This window comes from Pundamilia nyererei, unplaced genomic scaffold (genome assembly GCF_000239375.1).
Source record: "Pundamilia nyererei isolate P.nyererei 1_Seehausen unplaced genomic scaffold, PunNye1.0 scaffold00128, whole genome shotgun sequence".
In the NCBI taxonomy this organism is placed as follows: Eukaryota; Metazoa; Chordata; class Actinopteri; order Cichliformes; family Cichlidae; genus Pundamilia; species Pundamilia nyererei.
In genome coordinates this window covers 1,220,756-1,239,278 of record NW_005187529.1, presented here as the reverse complement: position 1 = coordinate 1,239,278, position 18,523 = coordinate 1,220,756, and the positions used below count along the sequence as shown (strand labels likewise).

At 42.0% G+C, this 18,523-nt stretch overlaps 1 protein-coding gene across 1 annotated transcript; it reads right to left on the bottom strand.

Moving 5' to 3' along the window:
- Positions 1-1,699: 1,699 nt before the first annotated feature.
- LOC102209492 (kelch-like protein 38) lies at positions 1,700-5,759 on the bottom strand. The gene is made up of 5 exons (XM_005743166.1): positions 5,567-5,759; positions 3,296-4,516; positions 3,069-3,210; positions 2,872-2,977; positions 1,700-2,610 (listed from the first exon to the last, which is right to left on the bottom strand). Exons 2-5 carry the CDS (start codon positions 4,513-4,515, stop codon positions 2,321-2,323), a joined length of 1,758 nt encoding a protein of 585 aa, XP_005743223.1. The 5' UTR covers position 4,516; positions 5,567-5,759; the 3' UTR covers positions 1,700-2,320.
- Between the last annotated feature and the right edge of the window lie 12,764 nt (positions 5,760-18,523).

Genomic DNA, 18,523 nt, shown 5'->3' with positions numbered 1-18,523 from the left:
AAGAAGCACTTGTGCTTTGACACATTAAGCCGTGCAGATGTGGCTCGTGTGGTTTTTGTGCTGCTGATGGTCACAAACTACCCCCCAGCGCTACAAATGTATTTCCGCTTCTTCTTCCTCTATTTATTTCTTTGCCTTTTTTTTACCGTGTAGAAAAAAAATCCACCTCAGACTGCGTATTACAACTTTATGGCTCAAGCTTTTGAAACAGATGTTTGTGGCTTTAATCTAACATCTTGATATATGTAGAAGGCCTGCGAACACTCTCTGCTAGATACAATAGAGCCATACGGGGCATATAATCTCTGCAGCTGCAGAGCTGTTTGTGCAGAAGTAGTTCCCCATATGGGTGACCATAGAGAGTGTGTGAGAAGTGGAACTGAAAAACCTAAAATGTATTACTGTGTGAGCTTCAGGGTAATGCAGTAATATGCTGTGAGTCCCTGAAGTCTGATTCAGTCTATTTGTAGACTAGGCTGAATGGCAGGCTGGAAAGTCCCAGCAAGTGCAGTCAGTTAGTGACTGACCAAGAAGGCAGCTATGACCTAAAGAGTCTGGGTTTAGTTTACTCGTGGAATGACCAATAATGTAGCCCTACAGAGCCAGCATGTGTGTATGTGATGCATAAATGTATATTTTTTAACTTTATACATTTTCTATATTTATATCTAGATAAATGTTTAAATATGTTGAAATATATCTTTCTCTGATATGTTTGTCAACTTAGAACCTAGGAAAGGTCGTCAGTGAATGATCTTTTCCACTCTCACCTCTGTCTGTTTTTGTTGTGATGTTGTGACCAGACACGGCCCCACTTGAAACGCCAAACACCTTAATCACAAACACACACACACACATATATATGCACACAGTTACACAAACACATACACCTGTTGCTGCTCCTCTTGGATGGGTTTCATCACTCGGTCAGGTTCTCTGTTGTGAAACCCCCGCTCATGAGTTTCTCTCGAGTCTTCGCTCACATCTGCCAGCTTGCACGGAAACCGGCCGGGCCACATGCCTCACGTGGTGTAACATTTGCCCTTCTTGTTTGTTGCTCAAAATAACATCAGATCACCTATAGTTTTTCCAGTCACCCATCCACACCACCTTGTCTCGGCCACTCCACCCACTGTCCCCTGGGCTCCGTTTGCTGGCAGCAAAACGACTGAAACATCTGACCCAGTGACTTATGGTTTCAAAAAAATGTCCCCTCTGGTCACATTGTGTTTACGCCATACGAAAGGCTGACATTACATTGCAGATGCCACTGATGAATAAAATGATGTAATCTCTTTAACTGCTGCTTAAACTTGCACTATGCAATCATTCTATAGGAAGCTGTTTGTCCCGCATATCTTCAGATTTTTAGCATACATCTAATTTGTGAACCATAACAAATCAGTGAGTCAGATGGGATTCGTGGACTCAATTCCCACTGTCACAGGGCCAGCAATGATGTTCTCACTGGGTAAAAGTTCAGCATGTTCTTTATAAAAGGGTAACGTTTCATGGTTGCATTCTGTATCTCCATGTGTGTGGAGAACAGGAACCTGTCTGGACATGTTGAGATCCAGTGTGAGAGGGTTTAAACAGACATACGATGAGACATACAGGGCACCGGCTCAGATTGCGATTCACTGTCAACAGACCAAGAACTGCTGAGTCGTACTGTGGGGTTGAAGAAAGACCACATATATAGACTGTGATTTTATTTTCAAGCTGTACAAAAACGGGCTAAAACCAGTAAACAACAGTACAAAAACATTAAACCTGAACATTTAGAACAAATGATTTCAGCATTTGATGCAAAAGTATGCTCGGCACCCAAAGTCCCAAAACAGTGGACCTTCTGGTATGCTTTTATTTTGATTTCAGCACTGCATTAACAATCTCTTGCTCTTTATCACATGAATTTCACCACCATTTTCATTAAAGTGACAGAAATTGATCCAAGGCTTTGCTGCTCACGTCAACAGGCTCAAACCGACGAGCTGCACACGCAGCTTTGAGTTGCACAGCCCTCTCGATTTAAACATGACAGGTGAAATCTCTGGATTTAGAGCAGGCTGAAAATAGCACTCTCACCCATTGTGAAGCCAGACAGGTTAAGAGCAGGCTATGCAACAAGCGTCGTCTTCTTTTATGCGAGTCAGAGTCAGGCGTTAAACAACAACACAGAAAAGTCGTGGAATAAATAGTGCTTAACATTTAAATACTTTAGTTTTAAATTGAAAACATTAAAAAATGAAAATGACATTTGTTCTATAAAATATTGAAGTCAAAACAAAACGAAACAAAAGACTACTGCCTGCCTAATTTATGATTTCGACCATGTCTGTGAGACACATGTGAGAGTCACGGAGCCGTGATCGAACAGTTTGAAAGGCAGACTCCCTTTACTTGTCCATGTGTCTGTTTTCAGGTCGTAACACTCAAAAGCGTCCGAGTCTTCAATGACGTCGTGGCCATTGATGTAACGTCCGCCTGTTACATACAGTTCGTTACTGAGAACGGTGGCTGAATGGTGCATCCTCCTCTCCTTTAGGTTGGCACACTTGATGAATCGGTTGGCCTTGGTGTCGTATGCAATCATCCTCCTGGTGTATCCTGTGACAGAGAAGATATTATGATATATATATTCATATGCAATAGTTTGGTATGTAGTGGTGATGAAATTGTAAAGTGATCCATCAAGAATTTTGCAAGAATCCCTTTTTTTGTTGAAGAATACTGTAAAAATCCCATTTTCCTAATGGAACTTTCATTCCTAATGGTATGAAAGTTCAGTCCAGGCCCCCGGTGAAATGACACAGTTATCATTATCACATGTGCAGTTCATGTTTATTCTATCTGTCTTAGCCCTTTTACCTCCAATGATGTAGATTTTCTCATCCATGACCACAGCAGGAGCAGAAACATTCTTCACTGTTCTGTTCTCCATCTTAGACCACATGTTCCTGGCAATGTGATACACCTACACAGGGGAGAGGAGAAATAAAAAGGGTGCATGAATAAATGTGAATGGATGAAACAAATGACTGCAAAGGTAACAGGTGTAGTAATACCTGTATCATTCTGACAGGGTTGTGCATGGCATCCTCTCCTCCAAACATGTAGATCCTCTGGTTAGTAGCGGCCACTGCGGGGTGCAGTACAGCCTCAGGCATGGGTGCCATCGACTCCCACAGATTGAACATACTGTTGTACCTGATGAGAGCATTGAGAGATGTGTTTGCTCATGTGTGTCATTCTGTGTATGCAGAGTTTCTTGACTAAGGACGGACCATCTCACCTCTCCACGCTGCCTGTCAATCGCCTGTCAGGGTCAAGGCCGCCCAGGGCAAAGATGAAGTGGAGGTAGGAGACGCTCTGGTGGGAAAAACGTGGCTCTAACATAGGCTCCGCTGTCCGCCAGTGGTTGGTCTTAAGGGAAAGGGTGTAGACAGTTCTACTGACTTCGCCGTTCTTCGGATTGGTGGTCAGACCTCCGATGACATAGAGGATACTGTGTAGGGCAACGTAGGAGGCTTTGTAGAGACGAACAGGCAGCTTAGCAAGCCACTGCCACATCTGGCTCCTCTCATCGAACACTATGGCCTCCCTTGAGGTTTGCTCGTTATTCTTCCTCCCTCCTACCACCACCAACATGTCATGATAGCTGTAGCGCCTTGGCGCAACCCAGGGATGTTTAAAGTCTGCTGCGATGTCTCCACTGCATTTTGTGCTAACAGAGAACATGAGGCGTCTAACAGATTCTATGAGTTCAGTGCAGAGGGTGGAGGACTGGATCAGAGGATCATTGGCTATGAACTGGAAGAGGTAGGTGGGGTGGATATATCGAAGGCGAACCTTCTTGAAAAGGTCACTGATAGCACCTCGCCTGGACAAAGGATCGTGATGGATCCAAGCAACAAGTGTCTCAAAAACCTGCTCCTCCTCTGCACAAAGGGAATCATCCTCCAGGTATCCCATGAGCTCCGTCAAAGACAGCTCACACAGGTCCTCAGATATTGACACGTCGCAGAAGCTCTTCATGGCCATCTCTTTTGCTTTGTCTCTTAAACTTTTACAGCTCATGATATCAGAAAGTCGTATCATGCTCAAGCAGTTGTCTGGGCTAAGCTGCTCCTGCAGAAAACTCGAGCAGGCCTCAAAAAGGCGGCCATATTGCAACATGGATGCTGCCTGCATCAGAGGAAGCACGTCATCCATGCTGATGCTGATGAGTCCTGTGTAAACATAGTCGATAATGCTGCTCAGAATGGTGGACGTGATTCCCTTTAGGTCTATTTTGGTCTGCTGTCTCTCCACAAAGTTGTTGCAGAACATGGCTCTGAAGTAAGGGCTGCTGGACACCAGGACATTTCGGTGACAGGGGATCTCTGTATTATCTGAACACAGCAGCACATCAGTCAGGATGTTCTCCTGTCTCAGTCTGTTGAGCTGCAGGAGCAGGTTGGAGGACTGCTCTTTGTCTTTGAAATGGTAGACCTCACGTGCTGGTTGATCCATGCTGAGAAAAGAAAGCAGGCTCAGATTATCACGTGCAACTTGTTATTCAAGCCTATGAGCAATGTGATCACTTACTCACTGTGCTCGCTGTGAAGTTATGTTTATTGGTTTAATGCTGTCAGAATACCAGCTTTTTATTGTGTAGTTCGGTTAACATATTGGGATTCTATTTCTTAGATGAGCTAAGTCCTTTCTGCTTTTTTCAGTGACTTGATGAACGAATATCCGAATGTATGAATCAATCAAGGAAACTATTTTCCTGCAAATACACATGGTTAGCTTTTCCTAAAATTCTGCTCCAAATGTCTAGTTTTAAAGTTTGCAACCCTTTCAACTCATAACAGCAACATAATCTTTGTTCAGGCAATAGTTGGACCATATTTAGCCTTTTTAACCACACACAGATACTCAATGAGGCCTGCAGCATGGCCGTCTGATCCTTTTGGAAACTAAGTTGAAAATTCTGATGAAACACCCATGAAATTATTTTTCTTGGTGAGGTGTCATGGGACAGATGATGATTTTGTGTTTTGTGTTTATGTGTGGCAGTGTTTATGTTTATGAGCTTCACACGTTTCATGCATTAGATATTAGTACAAATTGTGCAAACTAATGCACATGGTTAATACCAAATGTCACGTACTGTCAAAACTAAGTATTAAATGCTGTACAGCTGTGGCTCAAGAGGTAGTGCAGGTCATCTACTAATCTGAAGATTGGTGGTTCGATCATTGGCTGCTACAGTCTGAATGCCAAAATATCCTTGGGCAAAATACTCACCCATAGCTGCTCGTGTGAATGTTAGATAGAAAGAACTTATGCATAGAAAATAGAAGGGAATAGGAGAAATGAGGCAAGTTGTATAAAGTGCTTTGAATGCTCAGAGTAGAAAAGCACTATATAAGAACCAGTCCATTTACCATTAGAAATTAACATTTATTTCAGCATATGAAATAAGTATATTTCAGTATATGTAAGGTACTGCTAAGGTTAGACATCACACAGAGCAGATTCAGTCCTCCTTGCAGCCTTACATGAATACGGCTCTTACCTGTTGTGGTTCTTTCAGGGTTTCTTGGGGGTCCCACTGAGTTCAAAGTAAATTCTCAGCATCAAATATGATGTCTGAACATTCTCCTTCCCTGTCTTCCTCTTTCTTCTAGCATTAAATCGATGTGACTGTACGCTCCTCTCTCTTTGTAGAGGTGTGTTGCGCACTGTTTGTTGTTATGGACTCTTTCCACGAGGCCCGTGTGTACATTCCTCCCCTAAAAATAGAGCTTGTCTTTGGCAGCACTGCTGCAGACACATGTGACATGCTAGAGAGCTGTCTCAGAGTCTGTCTGGATTTACCATCTAATCTGTATTGTTCCTTTATTTATTATTCTTTCTCTCTCCCTCTTCTTCTGATATTATGTTCTTCCTCTGTTTATTAAATCCACATGAGACCTCTCTTTTCTTCTTTATAGCTCGCATTCCTGCTCACTCCATCAGCTCTATCTCTGTCTGGCACATGATTGCAGCAGTAAAAACGGCACTGATACTTGATAACACTCATTTTTGCTGGCTGCTCATTCTGCCGGCTGGCTCGTGGAACACACAGAGATATAAAAACAGGATTATGTTACAGCAGAAGCGACATAAACAGAGCGATACGAGGAGGTTTCAGCAGGATTCCAGAAAAAAGAACATGGAAAACACTTTGGCCACAACATTACAAACAGTTCGCCACAAGTTCAGTGAAAATGTTTCCGATTTATGTAACCTCAGCCAGAGGCTTGGGTTTAATGGAGGAACATGAGAGGTGTTTTGTGTGTTGATCCTTTATGCATAAAGAATATCCTAATTTAACTGTATATCAGCAACAGTTGCTTGCATTCCCTATCTTTGTGTGTTTTATAAGCTCATTTCCATCTCATTTTTATGCTCTCTGAAACAGATAGAGCCTATACAGCGGCTTTCATGGAATGCGTCATTCAAAGTGGCAACAGGATATTCATTAAAGCTGGAGAAGAATCAAAGCTTGCTGGGTCTTTCTTAAATGTGGGCACTTACATATATATATATTTTTTTTTTTTTTAATGAAAAGGCATTTTCAGTAATCGCAGTTACGAATGTGGCATGCTTTCTCGTGTTTGTGGGATTTTGTACAGAGCTTGGCAAATTCAAGATAAATAGCTGCCTGGGTTGCCATGGCAGTGTAGATTGTAGGATATTGTACAACAGCACCAGCAGTTCACATCATAGAGCACTTGCACTTACTGGCCATCTTATGTTGACATCTTGTCCTGTTGCTTGTGGGCAAATGCGAGCATATCACTGCTTGCACAGTTATAGCAACAATAACAACAACGAAATAAAATAAAGGCTGTAAACAACAAGAACTGAGGTCACAATAATCACACGTGTGATACCACAGGATAGTACTTCTTTGCATTATAAGCAGACACAACTAAACAGCGCCATCTAGTGGCCGAGCGTTGGGTAAATACGCAATTCATTATGAAAAAGAAAAACAATTTCCTTTCTAATTAACGCTTAAACCTTTGTTGTTTGTGCTTACGGGGTCCTCAGTGACAGTACACAACAAAGACATCATTTATATTCCAATAAACTAAAATGTTGGGGTTTTTTTGCCTGCTAATTGTATCATGAAACAAAATGTCAAAAATTAATATCTGCCACTACGTGCTCCTGTCAAAGGCAAACGCTTAACTCGTTTACCCGGGAGACCGCAGTGTCATTTTATCACCCACACTCTCATATTCAGCGCCGCGATTGCATCTTTTAAAAGTTAAGCACATTGTCTTCTATCTCTGTTCCGTCACCTTGACAAAAAGGACTCATTAATGTCTGCCTGTAGGCAACAAGTTATATTAAAAGTTAAAGCTTCGGCACACACTTTTCATAGCGCAGCGTTTTCATACAACAGCTTAACTGTTGCCACCCACTGCCCCGTGCTGTGTCTTCATATCACCAAATGATTATCTTCTCATAAGCACACGCTCTAATAGAGCTTATACACCCAGGGGGATTTAGATCTCACCGATTACTCTTCTGTTTGTGTAGGTGTGAGTGTGTGTCAGACAGCTCTCCTTGGTCAAACAGAAGCGACATGTGCAGCTCTGTCCTTCACTTAATTTCGCTGTACTCTGCGGCACTCGGTGCTGCAGGTAATAGTTTGTTTTCCACAAAGAAAGCCCCCCTACTTATTACATGTTTTCATTCTTAATCCACAAATATGAGGAGCTGAAATTCAGGTTCTGTGGGAGACACAAGGGCTAAAGAAAACAGACCACTGGCTATAAAGAAAAGGTAAAGGTAGGGAGGAGTGCTCATCCTTGTACAAATCACGCAATGAGTCCCCTTCATTTGTGTTTGCTCATTTAATGCCCTTTTTATTACATCAGAGTGAAAGTAAATAAGATCATTTGCATCAGTGCTATTTGCACTATTCTGCAGAAGGGTACCAAAAAGATAACGCAGTACAGGACAAATCATATTATCTGAGATTACTGTGCTCGCAGCTAGTTTATCACGCACCACACAAAGCCAACTGTCGGCTCAGTTTGAATCAGTGTTCCTCAGTTGCACCCAGACCCCCAAAAAACATTCTCTTGTTGTTTTGTAATGAATTTCAGACTTGGGCCCAAAGTAAACTGGATTGTCACTCTGTCATGTCTGTTTAGATATCTGGCCTTTGGCGCCGGAGCAGCGATTTCTGCGCTTGACTAAGCTCACTGAAATGTTCAGCCCAAAACGAGCTCTGCTTCCACAGCGCAGACAAAGATAGCTGGGTATACCTGTGATTTATGCCACTCATTATTTCGTGACATGATTCATGACTCACATTAAAAACATGAATTATTAGAGCACCTTCTAAAGCTCTGTGGGAAAAATATACTTGTCATATGAGGCGCAACATCTTCCAAGAACTTTCTAATAACGCCAGGGTTCACTCACCTGCTGATCACCTGGAACGTACTTTAACCTTGTGAGGTTTAAGCACCGCTGCCACCCTCACCATGTGCTTTGGAGAATAAAATATGGACTTTCTGAGAGGACAGGGGCGATCGTGGCTCAAGAGTTGGGAGTTCGCCTTGTAATTGGAAGGTTGCCGGTTCGAGCCCCGGTTTGGACAGTTTCGGTCGTTGTGTCCTTGGGCGAGACACTTCACCACTGGTGGTGGTCAGAGGTCCCGGTGGCGCCAGTGTCCGGCAGCCTCGCCTCTGTCAGTGCGCCCCAGGGTGGCTGTGGCTACAATGTAGCTTGCCATCACCAGTGTGCGTGTATGTGACTGAATGTAGTGTAAAGCGCTTTGGGGTCCTTAGGGACTAGTAAAGCGCTATATAAATACAGGCCATTTAACACTGGTAGAAAAATTCAGAGAACAGTATTCAAAAGCCAAGAAATAGTAATTATTAAAAAAAATAATCTCAGATTCTCAGGGTTAGAGGGGTTATCGATAATGACGTCATGACTTACTGATGAGGGGAGAAATGACAGTAATGAGATTTACTGTGCAACAGGAGAAAATGTGACTGGTATGTAGATGTGTGTGTTCAGTATGTAAATCCCTTTAACATTTTAAATGTAATCTAGTTTGGAAATGGTGGGCTGCCTGTGACAGCAAGCAGAAGCCACGACAGAACGAGGATGACGGTTACTATGAATGCTATCAAACTGTTGGTGAGAAAATGTTGCTTGTCCAGCCTCAGACGTTCTTACAGTGGTAACATTTTTTCTCACTCGATTTAAGCATGAGTCCAAGTTAAAGGTTGAAAAATGTAGATGGGAGTATTATGAATATTACGGAGTGGAGACTACCTCCGTTATTCACATCACTTTACTATTGGACTGTTTTATTTTAAGCACACAGATGGTGCTCTCTCTATCGCTTTCTTTCTCTCTCCAATACCACGTTCAGACCAGCAGAGTATCCAGCAGGTGTCAGGCCAACGTTATGCAAATTTCAGAGTGGTTAGGGGGCTTTAAAGGCTACGCTCACAGTCAGTGTGTCAACAAAACAGACGCATAAACTGCTGAGATGAGAGATGAGAATTGGCTGGCGTGACAGAACATTTTCTACGAAAAGAAACCAAATAGAGGCGTGAGACTTGAATGCTTTGGGTTATCATGAAACGTTATTTTCTCAGCCGTACACACACGTTTATGGTGCAAACTTTAAAACACCCATTTAATCAGAGTGCGATAACCTTCGAATGAGTCTGCCATGGAGCATTATTCCCAGGCGTAAAGAGATACATGCCAAGCAACTCTGAGATCAGTAATCTGGGTTTTGATGGAGAGACGTCTACATGTAAATCAACGGCTCCAGGGGTGGAGAGGGAGGTGTGAGGAGTAGCCTACAGAGACAAAGAGGGAGGGGGGCTCCAGGCTGTGAAAGTAAGTCTGTGTTTCAGTACCTACACACAGGCTCAAGCAGGGATGTGGTCTTAAAGGGCTTACAGTTAGCTGCTTAAAATTCTTCTGATGTATCCAACGAATGCAGGACATGTTATTTGGTAAAGGGGGAAAAAATGCAAAGGCGCAAGGGGCAAGCACTTAGTGTTTACTGGTTGTGCCCTCTGCTGTAGCTCTCCCAAGGTTCCTCTCTTGTTGGTATGGCGGTCATTCAGTCGCTGCCACTGTGCAGCAAGGCAAACACAGCGTCGTTTTTTTGTTGTCTGCTCTGATAGAGTCAGCTAACCTGTGTGGGTTGGGTGTGTGGACGACGCAGGGGTGTTGGTGGATTTGCGTGTGCCTTCATGTGTGCTATATGTTGCAGTATGTGTGGGAGAGAAGGGTGTGTGTGTGTGTGTGTGTGTTCGCGTGCATGTGTGTGCGTGCGTGTGTGTGTGTGCAGCAGATATTGATATTCCAGCAGCAGCAGAAGCTGAAGCCCATGTCTTTAAAGTGTCAGCCCTCAGCAGCCAGCCAGGTATACCTAAGGTACAGAAAAGAGAGGGGGCGAGTGAGGAAAGGGAGCAACGAGAGAAAAGGGAGTGAGATAGAAATATATAAAGAAAGAGGGGCCATGAAAGACAGCAGAAATACAAAGGCAGGGGAGATAAAGAGAGACAGAGAGTAGAGAGTGCCACAGAGAGAGAGAGAGAGAAATACTGAAAGGGGAGGGAGGAAAGAACACTTTAGGTGGGTTTTCTGGAGGTGAAATTACTCAGATGTCTTTGAAGGCCTCACTGACTGTCTTCTCCCTCTGTATTCTGGGCGACACGCGGACAAACAGAGAAACAGATGGACACAGAGGGAGTGGTGGCTGCAGGGGCAGGCAGGGAAAATGTCAGGTTTCAAAAACAGAGCAAATGAGCGGTGTTGAGGAGCACCGAGGGTCACCGAATGCACGATAGCGCAAAGAAATAACCGCACAAAGGACACAATAAACCGTGGTCTACTTTCAAACAGAGCCTCTCCAATTAAATGCTGCAACAGTCCTACAGGGGTTTAACAGTGAGTCTGTTCTGATCTTATCACTCTTACTCTGTGGTATATTTAGTTAAGTTCAGCGCTGCCAGGTGATTCAGACAGAAAGTAAACACATTATTCCAAGCCAGTTCTTTTATTCATACGTTATTCTGAGAGGTAAACAAAAAGAGGGAGAAAAAAAGAATAAATAGCACCCAGCCATGGCGAGGTGGAAATACGTTTCTGATGAAATGAAGATTCTCGTCTTTGTCTTGAGGATTAGTCTTTCTTTTTTTTTTCTAAAGCTGATCTATTTGTCTAATCTTTATTCTCAGGAATGGTAAAATAACTAGCTCATTTACTACACTTGGCTGATGCTCTTTGGATCATTCTTATTATCTCTTTCATTACTGCAAGTTTTCTGTCAAACACCACATAGTTGGCATAGTTTCCTCTCATCACTCCTGGCCACTCAGCAGATGGCTGTCCCTCCCTGAGCCTTTTTCTGTCTGGTTCTTCCTGTTAAACGGGAGTTTTTTCTTCCCACTGTCACTACATGCTTGCTTAAAGGGATTCATTTGATTCTTGGGGTTTTTGCTGTATTATTGTTGTTGGATCTTTACTTTTAAATATAAAGCACATTGAGGTGACTGTTGTTGTGATTTGATGAAATTTTTTTTTTTTTCAAATTGAATTGAACTGGCATATTTACAAAGTAGCTAGTAAAAAATAACTGAGCCCCTAATAATCGATTAATGACTTCTTGATTTCTTTCTCCAAATAAATGTCAGAATAGCTGTGAAACACAAAAAACAAAAAAGAATGAAAGAACAAAGCAATAATTCACCACATCATGTCTTTACATGCCAATATTACGTTCACAGCTTGTTTTGCTGCCTCCTAGTGGGCAAAAATTTAAATAAAGCTGCTTTAACGCCAATTTCTGCGGTATTTTCACATGCTCTTTATTCTTTCACCTGTACGCTTCTAAGAGCAACCACACAGTCTTATCTGCGGCTGGCCATGTAATTAAAAGATCAAGGGCCTTGCTCAAAGGGCTGTCGGTGGCAGTAATGAGCTGAGGCCATATTTAGATGTTAAGTTTACTTTTATTAACACCCATTACTGCTGAGCAGTTTCTGATCTCGCTCTGTTTCTTATTATGGCCCCACTCCATTTTCTCCTCTTCGCACCATCCATCATTTCCTTCAGGTTCTTCTCAGCTTCACTTGCCTTATTATCTTTGCACTCATGGCAACCCTCCCTTTTTGCTTCCTGGAAACCTGTTACACCTCTCCTCCCCTCCCTCATTCCTTTCACATTCACTCACTCACTCGTGCTTTCCTCCCCCTCATCGTCCTCCCTCGCATTTCTAAACATCATCCAAATTAATGGAATGTCCTTTTCATGTAATGCAGCTCGGGGATGATGACTGTTCTGACCTTGTCTAATGTTGGCAGTGTTTTGTCAAAGCGCACCCATTTGGTGCCTGCGTATCGCTCCGCTTAAAAAGAACATCAGAAAGCTAATCTTCTAAACAGAGAGTATCTGGACAGACCTTCCAGTGAAAGAACGAAGCACAGTGTGTCTCTTACTTAGACTTTAAATCTATTCTGGATAAATCCATCTCTTTACTGGAATTGCTGCATATTGATAGAGCTACAGAAAAATCACTGAGATACAAACCTGACCCTGCGCTCTGGTTTGTTTAAGATTAGCCTCAGGAGGTGTCCTCAACTTTGTTTTACTGAGTGCAGTCCAGTGAACTGTGTCAGTAGACATACATTTGCAGTTTTTCTTTTATCTGCACTCTTGTCTCTTTCCTCCCGACCCCCCCAAGTGTGTAACTGAGGGCTGAGACACTGGGCTTTTTGGAAAACCTACAATTTAATCGAGAATAACTAAAAGGCACGTAGGGCTGAGCTGAACGACACTGCGTTAACCTCGACTTTGACGTGTCGTGGAGAAGAGGCCGCGTACAGAAAAAGAGAGAGCTTATATATCTCACATGTTTGCACTGCTGTTAAGTTCCCCTCGGCCACAAAATCACCATGCAAGATTTTTTCTGGGCATTTCAAACTGAAGGAACATGAAATGTGTTTTTCATCATCAGAAGGTTTTTGGGGTTTAAATTTTTCATTTAATTATTTATCCAATGTCACAATTAGCTGGCAATTCTCATTCTTCTACTCAAATGACCTCCACAGTCATCAGATCTCAGTCTAACAGACTGTCTTTTGGATGTTGTGGAATGGGAGATTCGCATCATGGATGTGCAACTGACAAATCTACTACAACTGTGTGACGCTCTTGAACTTCTTAAGAATGTTTCCAGCATTTTACAGAATCTGCGCCTTGTAGAATTGAGGCAGTTCAGAAGCCAAAAGCGAGTACAACTAGTAAATGAAGTGGCCCCTGGTGTGGACATCTGGTACTTACACAAATGTATATGCTACAGTTTTTAAATAATACAAATAATTTGCTCCGTTTATAAAAAAGCAAAAGAAAAAAAAGTTTGATAGAAAAATTACAAGTTGAAAAGAGGATCAAATATTTAAATCTTTGATAGTGGAAAGATTTTGGTGAGCTGCAGGCACACGTATTTTTTAAAGGTGTAGTCATTAGTCATCCTGATTTGAGACGTAATTCTTTCTGGGTATTTCAAGTATAATAAAAAAAATTGATTTGAAAACTCACCACGACCCTGTGCTGTGAAGATAAATTTTGACTTGTCTGGCTGCAAAGCTTTGAAGGCTCTGAAGGTGATTTATTGAAGACTGACATACTGAATGTGAAAAGCATGTTACAAAAATCTGGGCACGGGTGAATTTAGCAGGGTCACTAAGGATCCAATTTTAACAAGCTTTCTAAGATTAATGGCAGATGAGATTTTTTTGTTGCGTGAAAGTGTCAATTTCTTTTCCTTCAGCTCACTAAGACTTACTGGATTAAAAAGAAAAAACGCTAATAATAAGAAACCTTTAATAATGCAAATGTTTTCATGGATCAGAACAAACGCTTGCATTCTTACTACCCAGAAAATGATGACATTCGTAAACCATGGAGCCTGTAATTAAAATGTAATTTTTGCAAATAATTATCTTTTGATGACACGAAAAAAGTCATTAAGTTTGCTGAAATCGTTTGGATTAAAACAATATTTCAACTGGGAGAATTAACTTTAGAGTTAATAATCCAAGCAAACCTTATAAAAAAAACAGCCTGAAACACTAGAAAGTGAAATAAGGTCAAACTTATTGTGTGCAAGGTAGCTGAATGTAAGCAGAAGCGAGTATTTTAAATATTATGTTTAACAACATCTGGTTTGAAATGAACGCTGCCTGATTGAACATTTCAATATTTTTTTAAGCTGATTTCTTTTTTAGGACTTTAGGGGAAAGACAGGTAATGAGCTGTGTCTGTAATTATTGTGAAGCTGTTGATCTTGGTATTGGTTTCTTTAAAAATGGATGAAAACTTGTCTGTGTAAAACACTCGGGACACAGAACCCGAGGTAAGAGAGCACATCGATAATCATATGCTGGACTTGAGCCACTGCTCTTTTTAAAAAATGAGTTGGCAAAACATCCACAGGGTTTCCTTTTTCTAACCATGTTGGTAAGAAGTAGCAGAAAGGTGGCCAAACCTGTGCAAAGTGTTGAGAAAGAGAAAATGTGCATCTTTTTAAATAAAGATTTAGGTGCGTGTGAAACAAAATCTGGGAAAATACGTATACATGCAAAGTATTCGCTCATCTATCCAAATCATCAACTTCAGGTGTTCCAATCACTTCACATGGCCACAAATGTATCAAATCAAGCACCCAGGCATGCAGACAGCTTCTACAAACATCAGTGAATTCTAGTGTGGTACCATGACAGGATGCCACCTGTGCAAGTCCATTCGTGAAATTTCCTCACTAAGTATTCCACTTTGGATAACGAAGTGGAAGTGATTGGGAATGATAGCAACTTAGCCATGAAAGATAAGTCATGTAAAATAACAGAGGTCACCAATTTTCTGCAGAGTCAGTCACTACAGACCTCCAAACTTCATGTGGCCTTCAGATTAGCTCAAGAACAGTGTGTAGAAAGCTTCATAGAATGGCTGAGCAGCTGCAGCTGCATCCAAGCCTTACATCACCAAGCACAGAGTAAAGTGCAGATGGAGTGGTGTAAAGCGTCGCCACCACTGAACTCTAGCTTAGTGGAGATGTGTTCTCTGGCACGACAAATCATGCTTCTCCATCTGGCAATCCGATGGACCAGTGTGAGTTTGGTGGTTGCCAGGAGAACAGTACGAGTCTGAATACATTGTGCCAAGTGGAAATCCCCCCGTGGAAAGTATGGGGGGATTATGGTATTGGGCTTCTTTTCAGGATTCTGGGTTGGCCCTTTAGTTACACTGGTTGGCCCTTTAGTTACACTGAAAGGAAGTCTTAATGCTTGAACATACCAAGTCATTTTGGAAAACAGCTAGGGGATGGCCCCTTCCTGCGCACCAGTACACAATGTGAGGTGCATAAAGACATGGATGAGAAAGTTTGGTGTGGAAGAACTTGACTGGCCTGCACAACCCAAGAGAACAACTTTGGGATGACTTAGAGCAGAGACTGTGAGCCAGGCCTTCTCATCCAAAATCAGTGTCTGACCTCACAAACAAGAATTTAAGCTTTTTATAGCTGCAAAGGGTGGGCAGACATCATATTAAACCCTATGGATTAGGAATGGGATGTCTCTCAAGTTTATGTGCATGGAAAAGCAGATGAGGTTTTGGCAATGTAGTGCATAACAAACATATATGTATATGTATTTTTCCACATATATATATACTCTTCACTTATCAAATTCAGGGTTGTGGGGGTACCTGGACAACTCACCATTATGTTACAGGGCTAACGCACAGACACAGACAGCCAATTACTTTCAGATTCACAACTGGGGCCAATTAAGAATCTTCAATAAACTTAAATGATCTTGGATAAGGAAAACAATCATTGGCAGGAATACGGTCAGCAAACCTTGCGGAGTCAGGATGCTGATTGAAAGCCTTTTGTTCAGATAGCTTTTTGGGGCTTTTTGCTTCACCTTCGAGTCTGGTCATCCAGAACAGATAAATATGTTTGCTTCTAGTTGCGGACTAGCTAGAAAATAGTTGGTACAGCTGTATCCAGATGGGTCACCAGAAGTGGAAAATTTGAATTTATGGATTTTTGCCTCAACTGAGATAGTAGGAACAATTGTCATGCAGGCCCTTCAGAAAGCATACCAGTGTATACAGTGCTGCTCAGCTATATGAGGCTTTCTGTTTTCTATGCTAAGTTATGTAAAATACACCTCAAATAGCGTGTTTTCATGGATACTGAAGCATAATGAGATAGATAGTGCTGGGAAGAAGAAGAAATGCATTTTCTGGTACGCTAGGGTTCCCCAGGTGAGCATAACTGACCCAATCATGTTATCTTGAGATGTCATTTAGATAACAAAGATCATCAAAAAACAAAGCAGTAGTGGTCTAGTCAACATGTCCTTAGTTAAATATGAACACATGTTTGCATGGGGGCATTATTAAAAACAATCAGTCAATCAGATAGCAGCTCAAGCTGTCACTACACCACTACCAGCCTTTAGCCATTTGTATGTCTGCAGAGCCCCTGATATTGAATGAGGACATGGCACAGTCACAGAAAATAGTTAGGCTTTAATATGCAGCAGCGGTAGAAACTTTTCCCCCCCCGAAGGCATTAGATTTCAGTTAGCCACATCCTGTAGTTCAATAGTGTGGTCTAAATGGAAACAGAGATGAGAAGAGGCTTTTTATTTAATTCGAGAGAAAGTTTCGCAGAGTGAAGCCAGACCAGCACACTTTTACGGTCAAGGTTTATTTTAGCACTTCTTCTTTGCTCATACATCAACTTTCACTGAATCCCAAACAGGTTTATATTCACTTGGGTGGCCACGTCCTGGAATCCAGCCAAACTCCAAACTGTGATTTCATTTTGGTACACCTGCAGCCAAAGAGCAGCTAAGAAAAAATAAAACAGAACCTGGGTTGTGACCAGTTATCATTAAACTTTATTCAAGTGTTGATTCAAGGACACAGGCCCGGCGTAAGCGAGTCTATTTTTCATAAAACTTTGTCAAAAAGAATCTTGATAGTAAAAACAGCCCAAACTATCACTATATCTATAAAAAGCTAAAATAATGGAACATGTTTTACATGCTGTGCAGTATAGATTAAACTGTAATGGACTTTTTGGAGTTTACTCCTTTATCTCACTATTGTGGTACCCCTGAAAATGGACCCTTTAGGTGTGTATGATGACCTGACTGTCTGGGTGTTTGGCTTCTATCAGAGGCTCAAGGACAGTCTAGCTGCTCCCTGATAGTGCAGAGACACTGTGTATCCTTATCTGGAGCACTGACGTTAGGAAGGCAAAAATGAAACTCTATGTGAGATTAGAACTTCATAATAGGATAAGCAGGCCTACTGCAACATGTGTTCACCCAAAAACACCTTAAGATTTTCTTTATCATATGATCAAATGTTTAGTAATTAATTTTTAAGACTGGATGAAGCAAAAATGACATCCCATTTCCATCTAATGTATGCAAACTGTCATCTTTATACACACTATGTTGTATGATAAACACAGTAATAGAGAATTCCAGCCAGTCCTTTTGAGAAAGCACTTGGAAAGAATAGGGATGAAAAAACATGCCCTTTAACAGAGAAAAACCTTCAGCAGGAGCGGCCTCAGCAAGGGCGGCCATCTGCCACAGCCAGTTGGAAAGAGAGAAAAGAGGAGAAGAAGGACCGGCATGGAGAGGAAACAGAGAACATACAGTTTAACGTGAACTCTGAGACTGTTGATGGTGGAAGTATCCAGTGATTGGGAACATGCAGGTCATGAGCTAGAGGTACCTACAAAACAGTACAGGGAGAGACAACAATCATTACGAGAGGTCTTCCAGCACCCCAGTCATACAGCACCATAACTAAAGAATAGCGCAGGGTTCCCTGATGCAGACTGACAACGCAGAATAGAGTGTCTGCCCCCTGAAACCAATCCTGGGAGCTGGTTTGATAGAAAAGTAAGAATCGTACTCTTAGAAACTCTCAGAGCTCTCAGAGTCTGCACTCTGAGAGAGCGGTGCTGCTTTTGGATGATACAGTACTACAAAACACTTTCAGATCTTCTAGAGTTTGGTCATTTTGTAAGTGAGGAGAAGGATTTAAAATTCAAAGCCAGTGGGGGAAAGCTTCTATTACTGAACAAATAAATGAATTCAATCCAGCCAATAAAACTGTTTCCCAAGTCTAAAACAATCCTGCATCTGAAGCCCAAAATGGGAAAAAAAGAAACCGGAAGATCAAGACTGAAGACCACTGATCCAGACACTTACCGACTCTTGCCCTCAGAGGCTTCACTCTCTCTCTTTTCTTTCTCACAACCTGTAATCCAGCGATCAGTTGTCCAGGCAACTGCACTGGCCACAGTTCCAGCACGTGCTCAGTGATGCCAGGTCAGGATGAAAGTACCTGGAGGGGACAATGCAAATCCCCCTTTGCACCCTATTGAAGA

Bases quoted from the DNA above. Each gene is read 5' to 3' on its own strand.
- LOC102209492 (XM_005743166.1), bottom strand. From the start codon at position 4,515: ATGGATCAACCAGCACGTGAGGTCTACCATTTCAAAGACAAAGAGCAG. The intron at 3,211-3,295 runs GTGAGATGGTCC...TGCTCTCATCAG, and splicing joins TTGACAGGCAGCGTGGAGAG to GTACAACAGTATGTTCAATC. The intron at 2,611-2,871 runs GTAAAAGGGCTA...TCTCTGTCACAG, and splicing joins GAAAATCTACATCATTGGAG to GATACACCAGGAGGATGATT.